Source organism: Microplitis mediator, chromosome 10, assembly GCF_029852145.1.
Source record: "Microplitis mediator isolate UGA2020A chromosome 10, iyMicMedi2.1, whole genome shotgun sequence".
In the NCBI taxonomy this organism is placed as follows: domain Eukaryota; kingdom Metazoa; phylum Arthropoda; class Insecta; order Hymenoptera; family Braconidae; genus Microplitis; species Microplitis mediator.
The window spans coordinates 624,319-649,476 of NC_079978.1; the positions used below are offsets into that span (position 1 = coordinate 624,319).

The 25,158-nt window shown below is 33.2% G+C and overlaps 2 protein-coding genes across 3 annotated transcripts in view; both read left to right on the forward strand.

Annotated features, from left to right (window-relative positions):
* LOC130675473 (uncharacterized) overlaps nt 1–20,371 on the forward strand; it is a 34,802-nt gene extending 14,431 nt beyond the window's left edge. For both annotated transcript variants that reach the window (XM_057481190.1, XM_057481191.1), the window contains exons 2-5: nt 12,572–13,140; nt 13,324–13,625; nt 15,645–15,900; nt 16,912–20,371. In XM_057481190.1, coding sequence (XP_057337173.1) covers nt 12,877–13,140; nt 13,324–13,625; nt 15,645–15,900; nt 16,912–19,176 — 3,087 coding nt within the window. In that variant the 5' untranslated portion in view covers nt 12,572–12,876 and the 3' untranslated portion in view covers nt 19,177–20,371. The remainder of the gene's footprint in view (nt 1–12,571; nt 13,141–13,323; nt 13,626–15,644; nt 15,901–16,911) is intronic.
* A 1,788-nt stretch (nt 20,372–22,159) lies between these two features.
* Nucleotides 22,160–23,837, forward strand: LOC130675488 (tryptophan--tRNA ligase, cytoplasmic). The gene is made up of 3 exons (XM_057481222.1): nt 22,160–22,484; nt 22,560–23,497; nt 23,560–23,837. The coding sequence occupies exons 1-3, from the start codon at nt 22,358–22,360 to the stop codon at nt 23,722–23,724; spliced, it is 1,230 nt and encodes a 409-aa protein (XP_057337205.1). The 5' UTR covers nt 22,160–22,357; the 3' UTR covers nt 23,725–23,837.
* Nucleotides 23,838–25,158: the final 1,321 nt, after the last annotated feature.

The window sequence follows — 25,158 nt, forward strand, 5'->3', positions numbered from 1 at the left end:
TGCACCAGTATTGTTTTCCGTCAAGCTAACTATCTTTTTTTTTTAATATAGTTTTTATATTTTATAAAAGAAGCACGTTTGGAACTATTATACGTGGAGAGAAAATTTAATAATATGTGGTTGTATTAACAGACATAATAGTTGAGTTTTCCGTGTGATTTTTATTTTATGAGCAAGTATATATATATAAAGTAATAAAAAAGGGATGCAGGGGAGAAAGAAATATATGAGGGAAGTCGAGGGTAAAAGATACGGCGTGCGTATAAAGCTTCCGTGTCTCGTTTTATCTCTTATTCACTCTCTGCTGCTTCATCTCAGCTGCTTAGCTCGTAGTTCTGTTCCACCTTAGGCATTCTGCTAATTGGACAAACTAAACCTTGCAACTCAAAGGTTCGTGTACATTTCCTGAAATACTACGTGCACTCCAGATGTTCGTTATGTCAACGTGGTTTTGACCCGACTGAGCTTTCACTCTGATCTTTAAACGCCAGAGATAATTCATAAAAATACATGGAAAAAAATAATTTCTTAGCGTAAGAAATTTTTTGCATTATGAATTTGAAAACAAAAATTTTTCGCGCCGAAAAATTCTTTTTCTGTGTATAAAAACAATTAGCAGATATTTTTAGGGGAGGGGGGAAAGGGGGCAGGGTAGGCAAAACGGGGTACCCCCAAAATTTGAAAAAAACAAATTTGATATTTTAAATGGTTTTTAAACATTCCAAAATCACTTCTGTAATTATAATTAAGCGTTACTTTGAATTTTTTTTCATAAACTTTTTCAAAAATCAATTAACAGTTGAAAAATAATAATGACGTTTGTTTTATGATAAAAACTATTAAAAATTTTTTTTTCTTCTTTTGTATCCAATAAACATGTAAAGTATAATTTTTCTTCATGTAAATTACTTACAGAAATTAAACTTTATCAAATTCGTTTAAAATCCTGAATTTTTTTTTTTACCTTTTTTAGGGGCTACCCCACTTTGCCCGCAGAAATGAAAAATTTTTTTTTTCAACGGTAACTGAAAATTTCTTCTATTTACTTTGAATATCATTAAAAAAAAAAAAATTTTTGCCCCTCCCTCCCCTATATAATTTTAATTTATTCTCTAAACATGAAGAAGTGAATGTTCACTAATTCTGAGTGCCAACCGAACCACATTTGAAATTAGTGGTTCGGTTGGCACTAAGAATTAGTGAATTTTCACTTATTCATGTTTAGAGAGTACAGAATAAATTGATGTTTATTTTTAATACAGTAACTGAATTATTTGTATGATCAATGGCATAACGATAGACCAGCGGTAAATAATTTTAATTATTTTTTGCGGTTTACACTTTTTTTAGTTATTTGTTTCGTTATTAATAAAAATTGCTCAACTATTACGAATAACTCGGCATGTTTTAATTAAATTACCAGCTGAATAAATATTTTTACATGCATTTGTATCATAACATAAAAATTTTTTGCTTTTACTGTAAACTGAAACCCGACGAATTATATTTTGCGCAACTCGTTATAATTTTGTATACTCCAGTTTGAAAAGCCCGTGGATTTGTATGAATAATAAATTTTTTCTTACTTATTTACGACAAAACACAAAGAGGCGAAAAAATGACAGGAAAAAAAATTAAATGAAAACAAATGTATGAAGGAGTGTTATCATAATTAAGTCTGCCGGTCGTTTACTGAATATAGGGTAATTAAAAAATAACAAGTCCATAGCAGAACAGTTGTTTATATTAACTCGCGTATATAAATTATACCGTTTGTATGAAACAGACTATGATCCAGAGAGAAAAATATATACAAAAAGACTTAACAGTATCAGGTTCCTCCTGGGGCACTCAGATGACATTGCATGGTTTATTCTTATCTCAGACAAAAGAAATGGGTCATTAAATTGTTAGTTCTGGTAATATCGATTCTTTATTATGATAAGGCTATGGTTTAAACCCCAGATTATTATTTAGACTCGTAAATATTGCAGACGTTACTTTGGATTTTTTTTGTGATAGAGCCTCTTGTATTGGACTAAGAGCTTAATGCTTTCGAGTTTTTTTTTTTTTTTTTTTTTCATAGATCTCATAATCCCTCGTCTGTATCTAAAATTATTATAGAGTATTTTTTCAACAATCATGGATAATACTTTGGTTTTTTTCTTTTTTGTGTCAATAATCAATCATTTTATTGACAATCTAATATTGCTAATAATAAAAATATAAGATTGTAGACTGACATGAAACTATTCCATTACTAGAAAGTTATTCGATAGGTTTATTTATCTTACGAGGCTTTTTAAAAAAAAAATATTTAAAAATATTCCAAATGTATGTCTAACAGGCAAAAAATAACAATATGATACAGATATTTACAATTTATATACAATCCATATTCGTTTACGGAGCCTGAAATTTTTTACAACCGTCTGAATAAATTTTTTTTTTCACAATAAAATTTCCAAGTGAAAAAAGTAATAACTATTACTCGAAATTAAAGTTGGATTCGATGTAATAAAAATAAATCGCTCTCAATTGATTAAAAATAGATTGATGTAAATATTTAAATAGTCTGGACGCATAAAAAATGGATCGAAGTTGATAATTTATGCACGTCAATTGATTTTATTAATATTCCCATACAACAAGTGTTTGTATTTGTGGAGTTTTTTTTATTTTCGTTTTTTTGAAGACTGTATTTAGGTCATATTCATATACATATGAACACGTGTATGTACATTATTACCTTTGGGGCTAAACAACATACATGAGTAGACGTCGGGCTTTCGTGTTATTGCGCATCAGCTGGAAAAATAGTTTACTATGCGAAGATCGAGCCTCTGCTCGCCTATTTTCCGAGAGGTATATTATATAATCTCGAAATTGTGTAAGGTCAGCGATGCGAGTAAAACCAGGATTAAAATTTCACTATAGAATAGCGTCGATGAATATATAAATGATGAGCTGAGGTGCCTTTTCAAACATAAATTGATATATATGTACTACATGCCACTATACTTTATGAATATGTACATATATACAGAACTACTTGAAAAGTAACGGGAAGATTTAATAAATTTTCGTTCATATTCCAGAGATGATCAAACTGCAAATTAATAAACGTGAACTCATTACTTCAACATGAGTTATATACTTTATGAAGTGCCCGTTAATACTTTGATGAACTTCAATACTGAAGATAACTGAAAAGCAAAATATTTTTACGTTACCGCAGTTTTTTTTAAAATTAAAGTTTTAATGAAAAATTTCAAAGTCTGAAATTAATTAAGCGGCAAAAAAAACTTGGTGATCTCAAGTGCAGTAAATTTCTTGTTACTTTTATCTATTCATCACAGATAAAGAGCGAATGAAAAACAGCAGTGAGCCCAAAGGATCACGTTCAGAGAAGCACCAAAAACTGCGGAAAAATATAAAATAGGATAAAAAATTAGCAAAAAAAGTGATGAATGGATAGAAAGCCGTGTCAGAGATTTTTTATGTCTATGAAAGGAGAAAAGAGAGCTTTCAACGACATTCTCAGTGACGTGTATGACTTGTCGTCAGCAGCATGAGCAAATTATCGGGAGGATTTCGATAGAATGTATTAAATGGTGCGGACTGACTTTGCCAGCTTTCAATCATCGTTAAAAATTTTTTTCATTTTTTTGCGATACTTGAAATGTCAAAGAGGAAAATTTTTTCACTGGGCCAAGTGAAAAATTGAATTATTATCGAGAATTTATGGTGAAGATCCTTTACCCCAACGTCCTATTTTCCTTGGTACGTTAAACAATTCGGTGATGAGAAGAAAAAATGTATTATAGTCAATTGATTCTGCGTATATCTCATTCTATTAGAATAATGTGTTAAGATAAAAAAAAATACATATATATTATACGGAATAGGAATTGCTATTTCTTTTTCCTTTGGTTGTAAGCTTTGTGCAAAAGGTTCAAAGTAAAGTTGAAATGAATTCCGGGTTTCGATCGTTGATAAAGAATCTTTTGTTTTATTTATACAGTCCCGGTGAAAATTTATTTATATGCATTGGAATTCAAATTAAATACAAGAGAATTTTATTTACTTGCAATGATATCACATATATAGTAGTTATGAAGTGATAATCGTTAGAAAAAATGGGAGTAGGGAACGTCAAAGTCATAAATGGTTGACTTGTTAAATGATGCGTTCGGATAATGCATGACGTGCGTGAAAACTCACCGACGTGTTGTTCTGTAATACATTACCCCGTGTTATATAAGGTTTGATGCAAATTTACTTCATGTCCAGTCTCTGCACAGAACATTAGAGATCAAGGTCGTAATGGATGTACGTCTGCAACAATCGAGATCAAGTTTAAAGGTCACCCAGTAAATAAAAATAACTTTTTCATTGCTATATCACCTAGAAAAAACATTATTTTTAACATATATATGAGCGAAACAAATAGGGGAAGGGGGGAAAGGGGGTAGGGTAGGCAAAACCGGGTACCCCCAAAATTTGATAAAAACAAATTTTATATTTTAAATGGTTTTTAAAAATTCCAAAATCACTTCTGTAAATATAATTAAGCGTTACTTTGAATTTTTTTTGATAAACTTTTTCAAAAATCAATTGTCAGTTGAAAAATATTAATGACGTTTGTTTTATGATAAAAACTATTAAAAATTTTTTTTCTTCTTTTGTATCCAATAAACATGTAAAATATAATTTTTCTTCATGTAAATTACTTACAAAAAATTCGACTTAATCAAATTCGTTTGAAATCCAGAAATTTTTTTTTTTTTACTTTTTTTAGGGGCTACCCCACTTTGCCCGCAGAAATGAAAAATTTTTTTTTTCAACGGTAACTGAAAATTTCTTCTATTTACTTTGAATATCATTAAAAAAAAAAAGATTTAGCGTATTTGAGTCCTCGAAAACTTGGTATTTCCTTAAGTACCCCCTTTTGCCCCTCCCTCCTCTATATCTATGTTTTTTAAATTTGCTATTAACTTTTTTTTTAAAATTCTTTATTTCCGATAACCGCAAAATCGTAGTTTAACCACCTTATATATTTCCTCCAGGCATTTACTTCCTCTTTCAATTGGATTCGATGTCGGTTTTACGATTCTTGAAATACCTGGCAGGAATGCCAAAGAAAAGTAAATAAATTGAAGGTAAATTAACTTGTTTGTTTTTCATTTTTTGTAATAATGATAAAAATCAATTTTTAATTTATTTTGACAAATACAAATTTTTCTACGGAAGAACTGTTTGTTGGAACTTTTTGCGGGAAAATAATTATAATTTGAATGAAAAAAGTAAAACAAGTAATTTAAATGCATTAAAAATGATAATTATTTAGAAATTTGTAATTAAAGTTGATATTATTTTCGTTATCTTAAAAAAACATTTCTCTGTGTAATTTCCAGTGAGGGAGTAGGTACAGACGTTAGGTGGTTTTGCTGAGATAAGGAAGCCAACTAAAACGTTAGCAATCACACTATTATATGGAGAGCAGAGTGTACTGGCTAATGTCATTTGGCGGTTATGGCCAGACGAGGGTAGATGACGGGATGAGAAGAAAGTATGATACGTGACGAAGGAAGAGAACGGTCGGAAGAAAGTTCAGAGAAGAGAAAGACATAAATGGAGAGGCACATTAGCAGCGAAACTGCTTGCCAGTTTGATAGGAACAAATGAAACAAGAGACCACTTTACTCCTGTATATGATGGCATTGACGTCGACAAAGGCTGACGACCTCATCTTATCTCCGTTATTCAAGTTAATTCCACTTTTCTAGCTGTCTTTGTACCGCAATGAACCTTAATCGCACTACCTCACGGCAATATGTAAATCGACTAAAAAATCGATATGCAAATTTATAATAACCTGAGCACGAATCCCCTTTTCCTGTGTATGCTACTCTGTGGTTATTCGATCGAGCTTTTATTTCATCCAGAATTAAATTATATTACTGTCAGTTTTTACACGACTCTTTTTAGGAGAGGAAGTACTTGAGAAAATAAAGGAAACCTCACTTGTAACGGCTTTTTTACTGCGATATTTTTTGTGTATTCACGGAGAATAAGCCGTTAGTGATGACAGAACTACCTTCCAATAAACCTTTATCAAGATAAATTGCTCAGGCTTTTGACCCGAGGAAACTCAAATAAATAGTACAAGTGATTATATCTTATTTAATGTCACTTAACTCGTTGATTAAATTACAACTTGTGGGTCTTGATGTGTTTTTTTGTACATCTACTTGATAAAAAATTTCATTCTTCCTGAAATATTTATATTGGAAATAAAACTTATCTTTTTCATTTACATAGAACAGAGTGTCGATAAAAATAATTCTAGATAAAAAAAAGTATAAGAAATGAAGTAGGTAAAAGAGGTTTAATTTAATAAGGAAAAAGATAAGAGAGTCAACTTTAACATTATTACCAAGAGGAGAAATTTTCTCGGAGTAAATTGTAGAAGCTCTTGTCCAAGACTCTCTAACAAGTCGCCAGGTCATGGAGAACACGAGAAACTTGGTCGTTCACTTCAGCCAATACTTATAAGTAGAGGTAGTTATGCATACATGTTTATATTTTTAAACTAAAGAAATTTAACACTGAGTTTGCAAGTTTTAACAAAACAAACTTATAAAATTTTTTTTTACCTCTGCGATATGAAAACACGCTGGGCTGATTATGAATTCACCATTGTCAGCATCATAACAATTTTCGTAAGCAATTCTCGCTCGTCATCTTTAGTAAAACGTGGACGCTGACATAACACTATTTTTTTTTTTTTTTATTAAAAAAAATTAATAACTACGCGAGAAAAGTTGCGTAATCATAAATTATGTATTTATTTCTCAGATTACAGTATTTACGACGGCATTAATTTAAAAATAATAAGAAATTGATAAAGATTGATGCCTGGAAGAGAAGTAAATACTCTTGGGCAGGATTCAACAGAGGATCAATATCCTGCTGGAGTGCTGGTATGCAGAATTTACCGCTCCGCGATTGAAGTGGACAAAAACGAAATGAAGGATGTAAGTACCAGCAATGAAAAGTAGTTTGGCACGTGGAGACAGAATGACGCCCCATTGTACTATACATTGAGAAGGAGCAAGAAAGAAAGTCCAAGAGACGACGAGCTTTAAGCGTCGCGGCGCCGACCTTGGGCCGCTGCACTCGGGCACGAAGGCCACGGTCGCCGTTCATGGGACCGCGTGTGCAGAGGATGCCGGCGATCGATTTTAACTGCAATTGAACTAAACTCAAAGTCACCCAGACACTTAAAAAACTTATATTTTTTCCGCATCCACTAATAATGTCCACAACACGTTACTCTGAATTATTATGATTGCTCAATATAAAAAAGTATATAAATATCATACGAAGACTTCGATAATGAAAAACAAAAATGTAATTTACTCATCAAAATATTTATGCGGACAGATATATGACAAGTTTAATATTTATTATTACAGCAATAAATAAAATAAATATAAAATTAAAGTCATATTTTTGTCGTGTGCCAGAACAAGAGTCATAGGAATATTTTTGGTTCCGAGCTGCAATATCGTATGTACTCTCTGGAACCCAAGAGAATTTACCAGGCACTTGGCAAGCTGCCCATTAGAGTGTCTCAAAAAATCGACTTATTTTTTTTTTCTTGAAGAACATTGGAAAATCGACAGAGTATCTCTAGACAAAGACCCTGTTAAAATATGAGACCTTAATATTAATATTTAAAGGTGGCGATTCACGATTTTCTATTTTCCATTTAAATAACATGGGAAAAAAAAAATTTTAATTTTGGAATTTTATACCTCGGCGATGGCTTATTGAACAAATAAGTTCAGGATATATTTTTGTAGGGAATTGAACGTTCTACAAAAAAAGTCTCTTATCATTTTTTGATAAATCCATCTGTTCAAAAGTTATTGGAGCTCGAAGTTAAGTTAGAGTAAATTTCGAGATCTTTTTACTTTTCCGGCGAAACTATCGGACTTATCATAAAATGTCATGAGATCTTTTTTGTAGACAATTTTATTTCCTACAAATTATCATTGATAAATTTTTTTTCAAATTCTGCATTTTTTTCTAGTTATTTCCATTTTAATGCCAAGCTCCTAAAAAAGTAGTGTTCTGATCGATTTTAAGAGCTTGGCATTAAAATGGAAACAACTAGAAAAAAATGCAGAATTTGAAAAAAATTTATCAATGATAATTTGTAGGAAATAAAATTGTCTACAAAAAAGATCTCACGACATTTTATGATAAGTCCGATAGTTTCGCCGGAAAAGTAAAAAGATCTCGAAATTTACTCTAACTTGACTTCGAGCTCCAATAACTTTTGAACAGATGGATTTATCAAAAAATGATAAGAGACTTTTTTTGTAGAGCGTTCAATTCCCTACAAAAATATATCCTGAACTTATTTGTTCAATAAGCCATCGCCGAGGTATAAAATTCCAAAATTAAAAATTTTTTTTTCCCATGTTATTTAAATGGAAAATAGAAAATCGTGAATCGCCACCTTTAAATATTAATATTAAGGTCTCATATTTTAACAGGGTCTTTGTCTAGAGATACTCTGTCGATTTTTCAATGTTCTTCAAGAAAAAAAAAATAAGTCGATTTTTTGAGACACTCTACTGCCCATTCGACCCCTTTCTCTTGGATTTCAGCATTCCCAGCGTCTGTGAATTGCGCGTGTTCATATATATACACATGACTTTCCGAGTATTGCACTTGGCGATTCAACGAAATGTATAACATTAATATGTAGACATAAACTACAACTGGCAAACGTACTTGTACATATATAAGTATATATATATGTATTTGTACAAGTACGACTTTAACATACACGTGAGGGTCAGGGTCATCCCCTTCCTCCTTCAACTTCAGTTTACCGACCGGCGTTCTCCGCGATTTTCAACCCCCGTTCAACCCTTTAGCGAGTCTTCGACTCTGCTATGCTTACGTGTGTTGAATTCTGCATTACGTCTAGAAGTATAAAAGTAAATTAAGAGTTTATTAGAATGCTCCTGTGATAGCGTACGTGTAGTACTACACTCACACAACGATCTTTGCATCCTATACACACGTATAAAAAGATTTATTCCACTGCGCCTAGGAAACTTTCAGTGTAACTACTTCTGAGCAACAAAGTCGACTTTGTGATTGCCTTGTTAAAGTATCCCCATCGGAGTTAACGTGTGATTGAACCTCTACATCAACACACAGACCCTCTTTGTTACCATTATCAAAATCCTGGCGAGCAAAATGCGTCTACATTAAAGTCCATTTATATCTAATTCAGATCTCGGATTCAGCAATTCGCACTCTCGACACGTACTATCACACTTTATTACACTTCTCTTTCATCCTTGTTGTTTTCTTGTTTTTACTCCATTCATGTACATACTCTTGGGATCAAATTAAAAATACAGCGACAGTACGTATGTACCGGATGTTGACACCAGATGCGTCATGTGATTTCTCACTGCGGATCCATGCCTCGGTGACAAATCCCGTCGAAATGAGCCAGGTGACGCTCCTTCTCATTTAATTTCCTGCCGCCTACAAGATTTATTTTTAAATTGCTTTAGCCACACTAGCTTATGTATATTTAATATATAGTCCTTCAACCTCGATGCATATATTTATGTATATATGTCGAGCTATGTATATGTATGTATGTATGTATATGTTAAGTGCATGCAGATTTCAAATCTCCAATAATTGCATTCAACACAAACAAGAGAATTTTTAATTTCCAACCCGTAAAAACAAATTGGAAGTTTACTGGTGAGTGGTATTTATGTGATAAGGATAAATTAATTGTGGATGCATGAGTTGGAGGGTAATTTGAATATTCATGTCCCTCAGGTGATGGAAATGCCATATAGCTCACGGGCTTGGCATCAACCCATCTATTGCACATTCATTCGGCAACAAGTACCACTACATCAAATATATATATTTACTTCTCGGATTTTTATTCCAAAATATCCAGTTATTTTTTATTTTTATATTTCATTTCGCAATTAGATTTCACATGTCATATGACACTTGCTAAAAATGAATTTGGTAAATTTTTATATATTCAGGCGGTGGCTCATTTTGTCATTTACTAAACTACACTGTAAAAAATCACCGGGATAAGTCCAAACGGTGTAGGTGTTAAAATCGGCGGTGTTAAATTTCAACACCGAAAGCGGTGTGAAGATAACGCCGCCACCGGTGTAAATATTCTGTACCGGTGTTAAAAAAAAAATCTCCGGTGTTAAAATAACGCCGCTGCCGGTGTAAATATTCTAGACCGGTGTTAAAATAACGCTGCCGCCGGTGTAGATATTCTTTACCGCTGTTAAAATATTTCACTTTGTAAATATTTTTACCTACTCTTTTACCTACACTGTAAAAAATCACCGGGGTAAGTCTAAACGGTGTAGGTGTTAAAATTATCGGTGTTAAATTTACCCCTGAAAGCGGTGTGAAAATAACGCCGTCACCGGTGTAAATATTCTAGACCGGTGTTAAAATAACGCCGCCACCGGTGTAAATATTCTAGACCGGTGTTAAAATAACGCCGCCGCCGGTGTAGATATCCTTTACCAGTGTTAAAATATTTTACTTTGTGAATATTTTTACTTACTCGATCACTATACTTGTTAATAAATGATATTCTTTATTAATTTTCATAAAGAACTGACATTTTTTGTGTTTTATAATCTTTAAAGTTAATACTCCAAGCGGACGCAGTTTACCCTATACTTTTACACCGGTTACCCCGCCTTTACACCGATTTTACTCCGATTTTACACCGATTTTACACCGATTTTACACCGATGTTACTCCATTTTTACACCGGTTACCCCGCCTTTACACCGATATTATTCCGTTTTTACACCGGTTACCCCGATTTAACACCGGTGTAATTTTATTTTAACACCGGGCGGAGTTAAAATGAGTCCATTTTTAACACCGCTCTTTTTACAGTGTACTAACTGATATTTTTTGTGTTTTATAATCTTTAAAGTTAATACTCCAAGCGGACGCAGTTTATTCTGCCTTTACACCGGTATTACTCCGCTTTTACACCGGTTACCCCGCTTTTACACCGATATTATTCCGTTTTTACACCGATTACCCCGATTTAACACCGGTATTTTTAACACCGGTGAATTACTCCTCCTACACCAGTGTAATTTTATTTTAACACCTGGCGGAGTTAAAATGAGTCCATTTTTAACACCGCTCTTTTTACAGTGTAGTAATTTTTAAAATAAGGTTCCGTCTTCGGACCCTTCTAAAAAAAAAAAACAGCCGCCCTATTTCACTAACAATGACATTGGACTTTTTTTTATAAATATAACCAGTGAATTTTTCTGGTTACTTAGCTACCATTCCACAGAAACAAACAGTGACTTATTGATTAAACTAGTGATATAATTTAACCAATTCACCTAGTGATAAAATTCAACAGATCAAATCACTGAGTATTCATCAATTTCTCTGTAAAGTGATTTACGTTTATCTCGGAAAATTGGTAATATACTATTTCATTTTTAGAAAACAGTCATAAAAAAAATTATTTACGTCAACGACATTTTGAAAATTCCATTTAATGTAAAATTAAATCAATAATTAATTACTACTTCTCTGGTTAATTTATTATTTATTGTCTGTAGGGAAAGCTACGCTCGTATCTGTTTCATTCATACTTAATGTACACTTCGTGGATAGTCACAGAGCGGGTAATTTGAGCGCTGAGAATCCTAGACTTTGAATAAGAATTTTTTGTAATTATTTATAGCAGCCCATAAAAAAAAAATAAATAAAGAAAAGGGAACAAAGAATCACACAAATAAATCTGTTTTTTTTTGGAATTCTCTATAAAGTAGCTCGATTTTTCTAGATTATAAAAATTTCTACATGTCACTTGTCGTCTTTCTCACTCGACTGGAACTACCTCATGCATTTTTAAAAACCATTAATGTGTGCACTAAAAGACAGCTAAAAACCGTATACCCTGTAATTAAAGGATAATACAATAATCTTCTTTACTGCATCTTTATTGAATTAACTCTTTCATGAAGCTTTTTACTTATTAACTCTCGTCCACTTCCATTTAGTCCATTGACTAGAAAATGTAAATAAAAAAAAAATGAAAATAAATTCTTGTTAAATATTTAAGCGTAAAAGGCACTTGTCCTCGTAATTTTTCCTTCAAACTCTGATGCACATTGCACCCAAGTTATTTAATTTCTCTACCAACTTTCTTTTGCGCTGGTTCTTATTCATCAACTTCTGAAAACTCTTGATAATTTACAGAGAAATTTAAAAAAAATCCCGCGTGTTAACAAAATTTTTATGTACATCCGGAATAAATCTCGTGGAAATAAAACTTTACGAGTACTAAAGTATTTCTAAAACTCTTTTTATTGCCTTGGAGGAAAAAAAATGAGAAAAGCACTTGGAAAAAAACTCATTAGAGAGCTGACCGCGAAAAAAAATCCGAGAGATTCGACCACTAATATGTTTTCTTTTTCGTTATTTGTTTCAGGCCACTGCAAAATGGAGTCCAGTGAGTGGCATTTCGTCTGTACGATGTAGTATAAGCGCCGGTAAAACCAGTGTAAACAACGTGATACTAGATCGTGAACCAGTAGTATCAGTAATAGCTCCAAGCAGGTGGTGTGCAAGTAGACGAAAGCAGTTGACACGGATCGAGGGTCGTTAGTGGTAAAGTGACGATGCCTTGGTTACTTCCGGACAAGACTTGACCACCATCTGCACCCAGATATATTGTCAAGTGTTTCTCGTGAGAATAACAGCGAGTGTCTCCAGACTCTCCTTGAATTCTGGACCATGTCTAGCTTGACGTCGACCTCAATCTCGAGCACAGTGGCAGGCCAAATAACAAGCACCCTCCTGCCAACAGTGACCAAGATTGACGCAATAAGGGATGAGTCAAGTTCTCTGTCTGTTGTCCTCGCCTTCTCAATTGTTTTTGTTCTCGCTCCCGTGACCATCACCAGCAACACCATGATTCTAGCAGCCTTCTACAGATACAAGAGACTCAGGACCGCCTCAAATTGCTTACTAGCTTCCCTCGCGGTCAGTGACTTCGGGGTGAGTATCTTCCCTTCTCCCTCGAGAAATCGATCCTCCCTAGTATCTTCAACGAGAAGACACAACCCTAGAGACCTCGTGAATTTATTATTAAATGCTGTGATAAATTTCACGATGTGTCGTCTTGTGAAAATGTAAGAGATGAATTTTAAAAAATATAAATACGTTTTATATATTCAACAGGTCGGAGTATTCATACCTTTTGGTGTGCACATGGAGCTGTCAGGTATCCCCGAGACCGGGGTTTCAAGTCTCCGCATTATTCCATACTGCATCGTCATCACTCTGTGCAGTGTCAGTGTCCTCGTCACTGTTGCAATAGCTGTCGATCGGCTTACATCACTTGCTCAACCACTTCGTTACAAAAATATCATTACTCACAGCAGCGTCGAGAAATATATCGCTGTGTTCTGGATCTACGCTATCGCTGTCGGACTATCGCCACTCATTTATGCACACATTATGGGTTTCACCCCAACCAATAGGTATATAGATTTTAAAAAAGAGTTAAATTTTTTTTAAACCCTGCAGCGGTATATTATTATCTATGATGTATGGTTTGAAAATTTGAATAGATTAACGATGAATAACCTTCATTGGAGCTATTATCTACCGTGCATGATTAAGTGCACAGCTCTAGAATGTCCGGTTGTGCATGAATCCACACGATTTTGTGCACGATATAGGAAATAATGTGAATTTAATTTATTGATCAATATTTTAGATGTTATCGAATTAATTATCATCATTAATGTCACTTTTACATGGACCTAAAAATAAAAATATGAAAAACGGTTGAAAATACATATATACACACACACGTGGATGGATAATAGCTTGCTAGGACTTCAAAACGTCGAGATCTGATAAAAAACTCGATTTTCGAAAATCGGACGGAAACTAGTAATTTCCCTTTTTTTGAAAATTTTCAATTTTCATAGCGGAGAGTTAAAAATTCTTTGCTACATACCCGTGTATAAAAAATTGTTAAAAAAGTGTTGACTATTCTAAACTTCAAAACGTGACACAACGACGAACTTTTTTTGAACGTTTTGTAAGCTTTTGAAAATTCAAGGGAAAAATTAATAAATATTATAATATTATTAAGATATACTAAAACGAAAAATGTTCAGAAATAGTTCGAAATCCGTTTTTTCTGAATGTATTTTGCACTGGAAAATGTTAATTTGTAGTATGAGTCAATTGTTTTTTCCTGTGAAATTTTAGAAGTTTGAAAACCGTTTAAAAAGAGTTCGTCATTGTGTCAAGTTTTGAAGTTTAGAATAGTCAACACTTTTTTAACCTTTTTCAACAATTGTTTTTACACTGGTAGTTAATGTATTTTATATTCTGTAGTGAAATTTAATAATTCATAACTTTTGAAATAGATTTGAGTTGAAAAGTTCGGGTTATTAATGTCGATATTCGTTACCGTGACATTGAAAAATAAAAATCTGATCGATAATGGACAAAGAGTGAAAATGAAAATAAAAAATGATATTAAGGTGATTTATTATAAGAATGTATACATTACGCCGCTTGGACAAAAATTTGATGGTCATAAATTGCAAAGTCATTCAACCGTTTTAACTTTAATGTGGGATTCTGTGGCCATGGTCGTGGTCGTGGTCTTGGTCTTGGTCTTGGTCTAACTCTTACGCTCGGCCCTGGTTTACTCTCCCAAGGCAAAATCCGTTCATTAATCGTTTTTCTCAGACAAAGTCGAGCCACTCCATCAATCTCTTAAAGTTATGTGACTTTAACAAACAATATCATTCTTTACAAATCCATAAAAAATTTTATATTATTTTCTTTTATACTTTGTCTATTTACCTTCATCCCTTTTTCTTATGTACACCATATTGTCCGTTCAATATTGGAGTCTTCCAAGTTCGTTACGACGAATAGATTTTACTGTCCAGAATACTCGGGTGACGAAAGAAATCTCGCAGTTTTTTTTATTTTATATATTTTCAATTGTCCCTTTGTTATAAAATAGAGAGAACGAGAGAAAAAAATAAAATATGAGTAGAAGTAGAAGTAAAATGATTTTTTCATAGAAAAAACTTGTGGATGAAGAGAAAAAATATGAAAGTTTTCTGTGAAGTAGTCAAAAAAAAAACGTAACAATAATATTCGTTTACACCCTTTTTTGCTGCCGCCTCTTTATATTTATGCATATATACATATACTCAATTCCAATTACATTTTACGTTCTATTTTTATCCTACGGCGTACTAATGATGATAATATTCGATTCACTCTACATAAATATGACCTCGTTAACTTACCTCTTTTCACCCTCTCTCTCTTATTTTTATCTGTATTTTTCTTTATCAAACCAAGCGAGTCAAAAAAATATATAAAATACAAATAAAATATTTGAATTGATCAATAGAAAAAAAGATAATAAAATATCCATATTCACACCAGCTTTTTTGAATTTCAATGACAATTTTTTTATTTACTTTTTTGTTAAATTTTATTTAACTCCTTTGTTGCAGTGGGAGTTGTCGTTTCGGAGCAGCGATACAACCACCCGTGCGTGTATTTCTAGTGGTCGCAGTTTGGGCGCCAAGTGCATTCGTTTTGCTCGGCTGTTATATTTATGTCTACCTCGTTGCACGTGCACACGCCCGAGCAATCTACACCGTCGAGCTGTCATTCAGACATCAAACCCAGACACTGGCACTGCCGCGTTATGGTCAAACTTTAGCGGTGACTGTTGGAGCTTTTCTAATTCTCTGGCTGCCTTTTCAGGTAAAAATACTACCCAACATTTACGCTTTTAATTATTCTTTCTTTTGTATTTCAGTGTTAAAAGCCTAAGCTGCTTTAGGTAAAAAAATAAAGGGAGTAGAAAATTAATTGCCGGTGGCAGGGAAGTGCCTGACCACACGACTAGTGATCTACTTGCTTACTATACTGCAAGAACTTGCATTATATATAAGTTGTATTGAATACATTAGCATGTTTACCACGTAGTTTAGACATGACAGTACGTAAATTCGATGTATTCGTACTTAAACTTTGCTGCAGGAACTAAAGCAAGCGTAGAAGCGAGAGAGAGGAGAGAGAAAGAGAGAATTACTTGATTTCTATACCTAGTAAAATATATAACAGAGTATGAACAGAATTACAAAGCGACAAGCCAACGGTAACGAAGTTTTCTTCCCTCGACATCATCTCGAGGGAAAGTTTCCATGGATTCTTGATCGCCTCACTATAAAAATAAAATGGCTGAAACTTTTTTAAAGTTTGAGTAGTCTCACCTTGGCTATGAAACTTTAGTGGATCCAATGAATTATTTGTCGCAATTATTCTTTTCCATTAATTTTTTTTCCTCTTTCTCCTTTGCTATTATTAAGTATAGACATATACCTATAACTAAAAAAAGTAAAAATGGGAATTTGACGACCACCGGTGATTTAAATTCCCGGTTGAGCTGACCTGGTTTCAGCACTTGGACAAAGTTAAATTCTTTTGCTGAAGGAATGAAAGGCATATTGAGGCCAGCTGGTGCATTATTTCAGTCGCTTCTGTCTGTACCTTCTTTATATTGTTTATTTATCTGTAGATATCATGCGGTTTATCCGACGGCTATTCACTGCCCTGTAATTTAATAATATCTGTCAAAGGATCCTGATGCCGCTTTAATTTAATTTGAGAAACAACTGTCTCATATATAACATTCCATTTATTAATAGAACATATATTCATACATTTTAGTTTAATAAATATTAAATAATTTAAATTTGTGATATTTTTCAGGCGTGCATGCTGCTTGATGTATTTTGTGGTACTCGTATCCTTTCGGAGTGGTCAGTTGTGTGGCTTGGACTCCCGATTCTAGCTCACAGCGGCGTAAATCCCTGGATCTATGCTTTTCATCACGGCGAAATGCGTGTAGCAGCTGGGAAAATAGCCGAGGACGTAGTGACCCTCTTTGGCATTCATCCAAGTCGGTACGGATGCTCACCAGTCGGTCGTGGTGGTTCTAATCTCGAGCTTGCTGCGGTAAACAAGAGCCACGAGGATCGACGACCGCCTGTTGAGGATTGCTTCGCAGCAAAACAACAAAATAATTTTTATCCAGTAAAGGACAAGCGCTCGGAGACGACGAGTAATAATGTTGAGATTTCTCCCGAGGGCAATGATTCGGGTAAGCGTTTTTCCCAGTATGAGTCGGTCGTCGATGTAATCGAAGAGGATGTTCACGACCTTGCTAAAATGCTCGGGGCTGACTTTGCTATTGATAGATGCCATGTCATAGATACGAATCATAATGTAGATAAAATAAAAAATCTTAAATATTTACTTGATCCGACTTTTAATAAAATTCGTCATTTACGTAAATTGAATCACAAACCGATGGCGTGCTGTGGCAAACATCAACGAGATAACCAGGGAAATAATTTGAATCAATTTAAATTCATTTCGTATCAGAACTTGAAGAGTGATATAAATAGTCGAAGAACGCTCAAACTAAACGCTTTGTCAGATCCTACGTTGAATGTAGACACACCATACAGCGACAGCGTGGATCTGGGTGAAGGACTTCACAAAGACACATTACTACGCTTTAATCAACGAAGAGACTCCGGTCTGGCCTCTATGTCCGATTCCAACATCAAAGCTATTAATCTTGTCAAGTCACACAGTCATCGAGTTGTGGTGCCTGAGTGTCATCGGTACTCTGTTCAAAGCCTAGATCACTCCAGATGTCTTATTCAATCTCGTAAGCCAGACAGAAAAACGTCTCGGGACTTAAACCCCGTAAAAACCAGGAGCGAGATTGCTGCGAAATGGCGGCAGGCGGCATCAAAACAGCTTACTGTCACCGCAAATAAACTTACAAGCTTCTTTCACCCGGAACACCATCGGCTCTATAATTTTCGTGGTTCGCAGCAGACTACTGCATCAACATCATCGTCCTCACATCTACAAGCGCCACAGAAGTACTTGGATAGCCTGAGGCACTCGGAGTCCATCAGTTGTGGAATTGAAAGATCAACTTGCTCAAAATTATTAGAGCCCGCAAGACTTACAAGTACACTAACTGTTCCTATTATTCACTCAGAACCGCCGAGCCCGCAAGTTGATTTTCCTCCTTTAGCAGCATTAAGGGAAGAAGAGTCTGCGGATGACCCGGAAGCAGTCCGGTATCCTCAAACAAGACGTGGCAGCTCAAAGAGCCCAGTAAGACACTCAGATCCCTTTCCTTATGTTTTGCTTAACATCGAAGATTTTGATAGAAAAATAAGTCCCGATGTCTCTAGTCATACTTTGAGATCAATAGATCCGGACGAACTGATTGCAGCTTTATCTAAAACGTCACAATCTCCCGAATTACGGCGATCAAGTACTAATCTTTTTCCCGAGCATGATTCCACGAGATTTAGCTCACGAAGACCCTCGGACTTACGGTGGTCGGAAGCTTCCAGAAGTCAGGAGATTATTTCTAATATAAACGAACACCAAAAGTCACCCTCCTCATATTCCGTTAATAATTGTCAGACTTGTAACAGCGGGAGTGATTTGAATGACGTAACGTGTCTGGATTCATTTATGTGTCCCGACCCACTGAGTTCATCCCTGCGTGAGTCATTTTTTGAAGCACCATCTAATCCAGACTCTGATGTTTTTACGTCACTAGAAGACACTGAGATAAAAGAGTCAACGCCGGATCCACGACGCTGGATCCTCCCTCCTGTTCACTCCTCAGTGTCTTCAGTTAATAATAAAATTTTAAATAATAATAATAACCATAATAACAGTATCAACAAACGACCAGAAAATGAATCACATCAAAGCAAATCAACAGAGTCGGTAATGTTTAGGTGTCGGCATGCTATTTTAAGGCTGCAGATGATGGGCCATAGAGGGAAAATTTGTCTCAATACCAGCAAAGATTTAATAATAAATGGGTCGAAAAAAAATTTGAGATTAGCGCCACTTGCTACACCCACGCCCATTGACATTTGTTCACCCTCCGTCGAGATTAAGGGCTCACCTGGTATCGGTGTTAGAGTGTGAATCTGCCTAGGGAGATTAATTATTTAATCTTAAATGGATTTAAAATTGTACAAATAAATATTAATAATAATAACATCATCGACGTCAATTTATTACTACTGAGACGAAGATGTAATTATCAAATAATAAAATATAATAAATCAAAAATTATTTGTTCGATGATCGTGATTTGTCGCGTCGATGTGTAGTTTTTAAAATAATATAGAGACTATTAATTAAAAGGAGAGACATGAATTGATAAGTAATTTTTTAACGATTGGGGTATGGATTGAAATCGAGTCAGCAAAAATTATCCAATATATTGATGACCGATTACTGTGATAGAAATTGGAAGAGAAATGATTGTTGTACCTGTATAAAAATAAAATAAAACAAATAATATATATGTGTCTGTATATATATTATGTATATTTACTGTAAGATAATTAATAATAATTTTTTCATCAATAATTTATTTATTGTGCCAATTTGAGCGAATTCAATTGCCAAAGCTTTGATTGCGACAGTTGAATACATATATTTGTAATTAAAAGTTTTAAAAATAAATGAAGAAAAATAATTAAGGACCAAAATTAACTCGAATAGTTGTAGCTCAAATTAATTAAAATTAAGAGTTTTAATTACAACTCTATTTTTTTTCATTTTTTAAAAAATCAAATAATTATTGCAAACAATGCGCTTGTACATGGCAACAAAATTTATAAATGTAATGCAAATGTTTCCTCAAAAATTAAAAGCTGTTTGTAAAATAGATTTTTAGTATGACAAAAATTAATTATTAAATAAATATAAAAACTTCAAAACTTATGTATATCAAATGCCAATTAAAAGATGTAACAGAGCTACTTTTTATACGTATAAGCAAAGCACATGTATGTACTTTCTCATATATGATCAGTTACCTGTCAAAACTCACGTACCTCTATATAGAATTTTTAGTATTTCTGATACTGAAAATTCTGTAGCAACTGCGTCCGATACTCACAATAAAGTTAAAAAAAATGAGAATGATACCAAAGGAATCCATAATTAAATCACAGATACAGATACATTCATATCCATATATATATTTTTATGAAAAAGCTTATATTTCCTCTGTAAAAATCTAAATTATTCATCGGTTATTCTGATATAAAAAAGTTCAACTTATTATTACGTGAAATCAAAAAGTCAATAAAGAAAACTATAACATCAATGTTTGTTTTATTTATTAATATTACTACCATTGAATTGTAAAGTAAACAAAATGAAATAAATGTTTCTGTTTATTTTATTTGATTGCTTTTTTTTCTATTATTTGATGGAACCAAATTTTTTACAGCCGAGTTAATTTGATTTCAAACTCGATAATAAACATCAAAGTGTTTTCATGAACCTGCGGCAGATCTGCGGAGCGGTATAAACATTTTGGCCCGAGGTCATTAGAAAAATTTAAAGAAGAGGTTCAAAAACTTTTGACTTAATTAATTGAAAATTATTGGTAATTAAAATTCCAAATCATTGATGACTTGCGTGGTTTCGTTTGAAAATTTTAACTTCAGTGTCATGATATATTTACTTTCTTATTAATTTGAAAAAAAAAAATTATACAGAACTAATGTGCCATTAAAACTTCGCGTATTATTTCAAATCCGCGCCTTTTCCCATTAATTTTATTCAAATTGAATTTAACTTTCGTCTACTTAATTATGAAAAATTTTGATGATACTAAAGTTAGCTGACGTTTTATAATTTTTGAAATTTATTCAAAACAATGAATTATAAAAATAAAATATTTAAAAAAATTGCACTTGTAGTTTTTTCAATTTTCTATATGTGCATTTTTTTGGATTTTTTTTCTTTGGATTTTATTTGTTGAAAAAAAAATCCAAAAATTTTAAATTGTCTGCTAACTTTAGGATCATAAAATTTTGTGATCCTGAAGTTAGCAGACAATGAAAAAGTTTTGAATTTTTTTTCAACCAATTAGAGACAAAAAAAAAAATTTTCAAATATGCACATGTAGAAAATTAAAGAAACTACAGGTGCAATTTTCCGAAAAATTTGTATTTTTATAATTAATCACTTTTTCTAAAATCAAAAAACTATTAGACGTCTGCTAAATTCAGTATCATAAAATTTTAAGTCTTTTTCACCACAAATGATTTTTTAATTAAAATTTAGAACCAGCACAAATTAAAATTCTTACGTCAAAATAAAATGGCGGCAGAATATGATAGAAAAATATTTAAAAATTAAAAAAAAAACACTTGAGTGTTTGAACAAACCTTGGCGGGGAAATAAAATGCAGAAGGGTGTCCAAATACACTTGGAGATTTGAATTAAATTGCTCCAAGTGTATTTCAGCTAAAAAACGTCACTTGACTGCTATTTCCCACCAGACGATGCCAGATGATTTTGCTCAGGAACTTGGAAGGGATCAGCATCAGCTATCAGCAACATTTTACACTATCACTTAACACTTAGCACTTGACACCACAGACACTTTGCACAATTTAAATTTTACAAACACTCCACAATTTAATTAAACAATAACTATGAGCAATAAATTCATGGATAATTACACGACGCCACTGCAATTCTGTCTTTCAATTCAAACGTAAAGAGAATCTGGACCACTACTGCCATTATCGATCATACTGACTGCCGCTATCGAACCGCCAGTTGATACAAAACAATCGATTTTCCGATTCATCCCTCCCCCCACTTTAGCAAAAATTTGAACGTCAAATACAGCGGCGCGCAGTAGCGCCAACTTGGCGCGAAATTTCAAAATTAAAATTTAATTATTTTATTAAAAATCATTTGTGTCAATAATTATATTAATTAGGGTGTTAATAGTAAATTTTGAAAAAATATAATTTGGAATTAAACCTGAAATTTCTTTATTACTAACACTCGTAAAATGTGACAATAATTTCTACTTTATCATTCCGCAGTACACTGACCTAGTTTCAAATATGATGAAATTTTTTTTGTTTTCACGTTACTGCATCACATCCTCACCCACATGCACATGCTAAGTCAACAGCCGTTAGCTAAGTGTTGAGTAATTTTTTACTCACAATTTGTGATAACAAATTTAAAAAACGGTCTGTGAATTAATGAATTATAACCAAACAACAATAATCAGTATTTAACGGCTTAATATTTACTAGACTAATACTAATAATAAGAATAAATGGAGTCCGAAACAGTGGGCATTGAGAAGTTAGAGGTTAATGGAGACAACTCGCAAGACGATGTCGTTACTCCTTGGACTGTTGAAAGTACCAATGATACGGGGATAGATTACGATAAATTAATAAGTGAGTACAGTTTCCAATCGCTCAAAATCAATATGAATGATAACTTTTTTGATGAATTGTATTTATTTATTTTAGAGAGGTTTGGCAGCTCGAAGATAGATCAGGAATTGTTGGATAGATTTGAAAAAATAACGGGAAAACCCTGTCATCATTTTCTGCGCCGTGGTATATTTTTTTCACACCGGGATATGCACACAGTATTGAATTTGTATGAACAGGGCAAGCCGTTTTACTTGTACACAGGAAGAGGTCCCAGTTCAGATGCAATGCACGTCGGACATATGATACCTTTTGTCTTTTGTAAATGGCTCCAAGACGTATTTAACGTTCCGCTGGTGATCCAACTGACTGATGATGAAAAGTCAATATGGAAAAATATTAAAATAGAAGATGCCATTAAGCTGTCATATGAAAATGCTAAGGACATAATTGCCTGTGGTTTTGATTTAAATAAAACCTTCATATTTTCAAATCTTGAGCACATTGGCAGTAACCCAGCGTTTTATCAAAATATGATAAGAATCCAAAAGTCGGTGACCTTCAATCAGATTAAGGGAATATTCGGCTTCGGTGACAGTGATCCAGTTGGTAAAATTTCGTTTCCACCAACTCAAGCAGCGCCAGCGTTTTCCAGCACGTTTCCATTTATTTTTGGAGATGCTAAATTGCCCTGTCTGATTCCCTGCGGCATTGATCAGGATCCGTACTTCAGAATGTCCAGAGATGTTGCTCCCAAAATGGGTTTTCCTAAGCCGGCGTTGTTGCATTCCTCATTTTTCCCAGCTCTGCAAGGATCGCAAACAAAAATGTCTGCCAGTGATGTAAACTCGGCAATATTTTTAACAGACACTCCTAAACAAATTAAAAGTAAAATAAATAAACACGCGTTTTCTGGCGGACAGACTACTGTTGAGGAGCACAGAAAACTCGGTGGGAACTGTGATATAGATATTTCTTACCAGTGGTTACGGTTTTTCCTCGAAGATGATGATAAATTGAGTGAAATCAAAAAGGTAAATAATATTTTTTATTATCAAAACATCACTCATTTAATGAATAATTGAATTATTTACAGAACTATACAAGCGGAGCTTTGCTGACTGGAGAATTGAAGCAAGAATTGATTAAAATACTCCAGGAGGTTGTAGGTTCACATCAAGAACGCAGGAAAACTATCACTGATGATCTAGTTAAAGAATTTATGAAGCCGAGAGATCTCGGTTTCGTACTTAAAAAATAATTTTAATTGGCAAGAAGTAAAATTGATTATTAAATGATTTATACTTTCTTCGTACTATTTATTATTTATAAAAATTGATGTTTATAAATAAACAGCAGCCTTATTAATTAAAATATTTTTTATAATTATTGATAAATAAAAGATTTTTTGACAGTTTCAGAAACATAAAGGAGCATCATCAACTTTTCTATAATAAAATATATACTGATAGCCACACTTTCTCTTCAAAAAAACTCTGTCGTTGTCAGATTAACGTCAAATTCTGCTGTTGCAAGTTTTGACTGCATTGTGATTACAAAATGTCGAAAATCTACAGCTGTAGGATTGCAAGTTGGTCCAGAAAGTTGCGGAAAAAAAACTTAGCGCAAAAATTAATTCAAATCCGACAGAAGGTCGCGAGGAAAATTTTACTTCTAAATTGACTACAAGTTACCGTCAATTATTTGCACCATCGTTTTTGCAGTTGACTTGACATCTTATTTCGCTTGTAGATTTCTGTCAACTTGTAATCAAAATAATTATCAGGGCACATATAAATAATTTCGCTCCATCCGCTGTATACTTGATCAAAATTTTTAGATACTAAATTTTACATCTGCGCAAGCGTGACTGCTTTTCTTCTCAAAGAAGTGAATATTTGTATCTTCTCTACAATTAAATTGCTTGCTGATAGTAATTCTCTATTTTTAACTCTAAAAATCCTAATTATCAGGTGATTATTATGATACTGAATTTAGCCGACGTCTAATAATTTTTCGATTTTGTCTAAAAATGATAAATTTGAATAAAAAAATATTTTGAAAAATTGCACTTATGGTTTTTTTAATTTTCTACATGTGCATATTTTAAGTTTTTTTTTTTCTTCAAATTTAATTGTTCAAAAAAAAATCAAAAAATTTTTAATTGTCTGCTAACTTCAAGATCGTTATGATACTGAAGTTAACAGACGTCTAATAATTTTTGGATTTTTTTTTACAATATAAATAATAAAAAAAAAGTACTTTGAAAAATTGCACATGTAGTTTTTTGAATTTTCTACGTGCATTTTTTTTAGTTTTTTTTTTCTCATAAATTTATTGTAAAAAAAAATCCAAAAATTATCAATTGTCTGTTAACTTCAGGATCATAGATCGTTGATTATTTCGTAGGTCACGATAACCAGTACCTGTCCCAGTTTCACTTGTCCGCTAAAATAAAATCAAATTTTCCCGCCATCTACAACAATTTTGCCAACTGTAAGTTTCCAACATTTAAAATTTTCTCGTTGAATAATTTTCTGTCATCAGTTCTTGGATCCTCGGTCTGAACTGAAATGAAGACCAATGGGAGCCGTCGAAGTGAACATCGAGTGAGTTGATAAAATTCAATTGGTCAAAAGTGTCGACATAACTCAGAAGTTATTTATAGACTCGCGCATGCGCATTTGTTTATCTT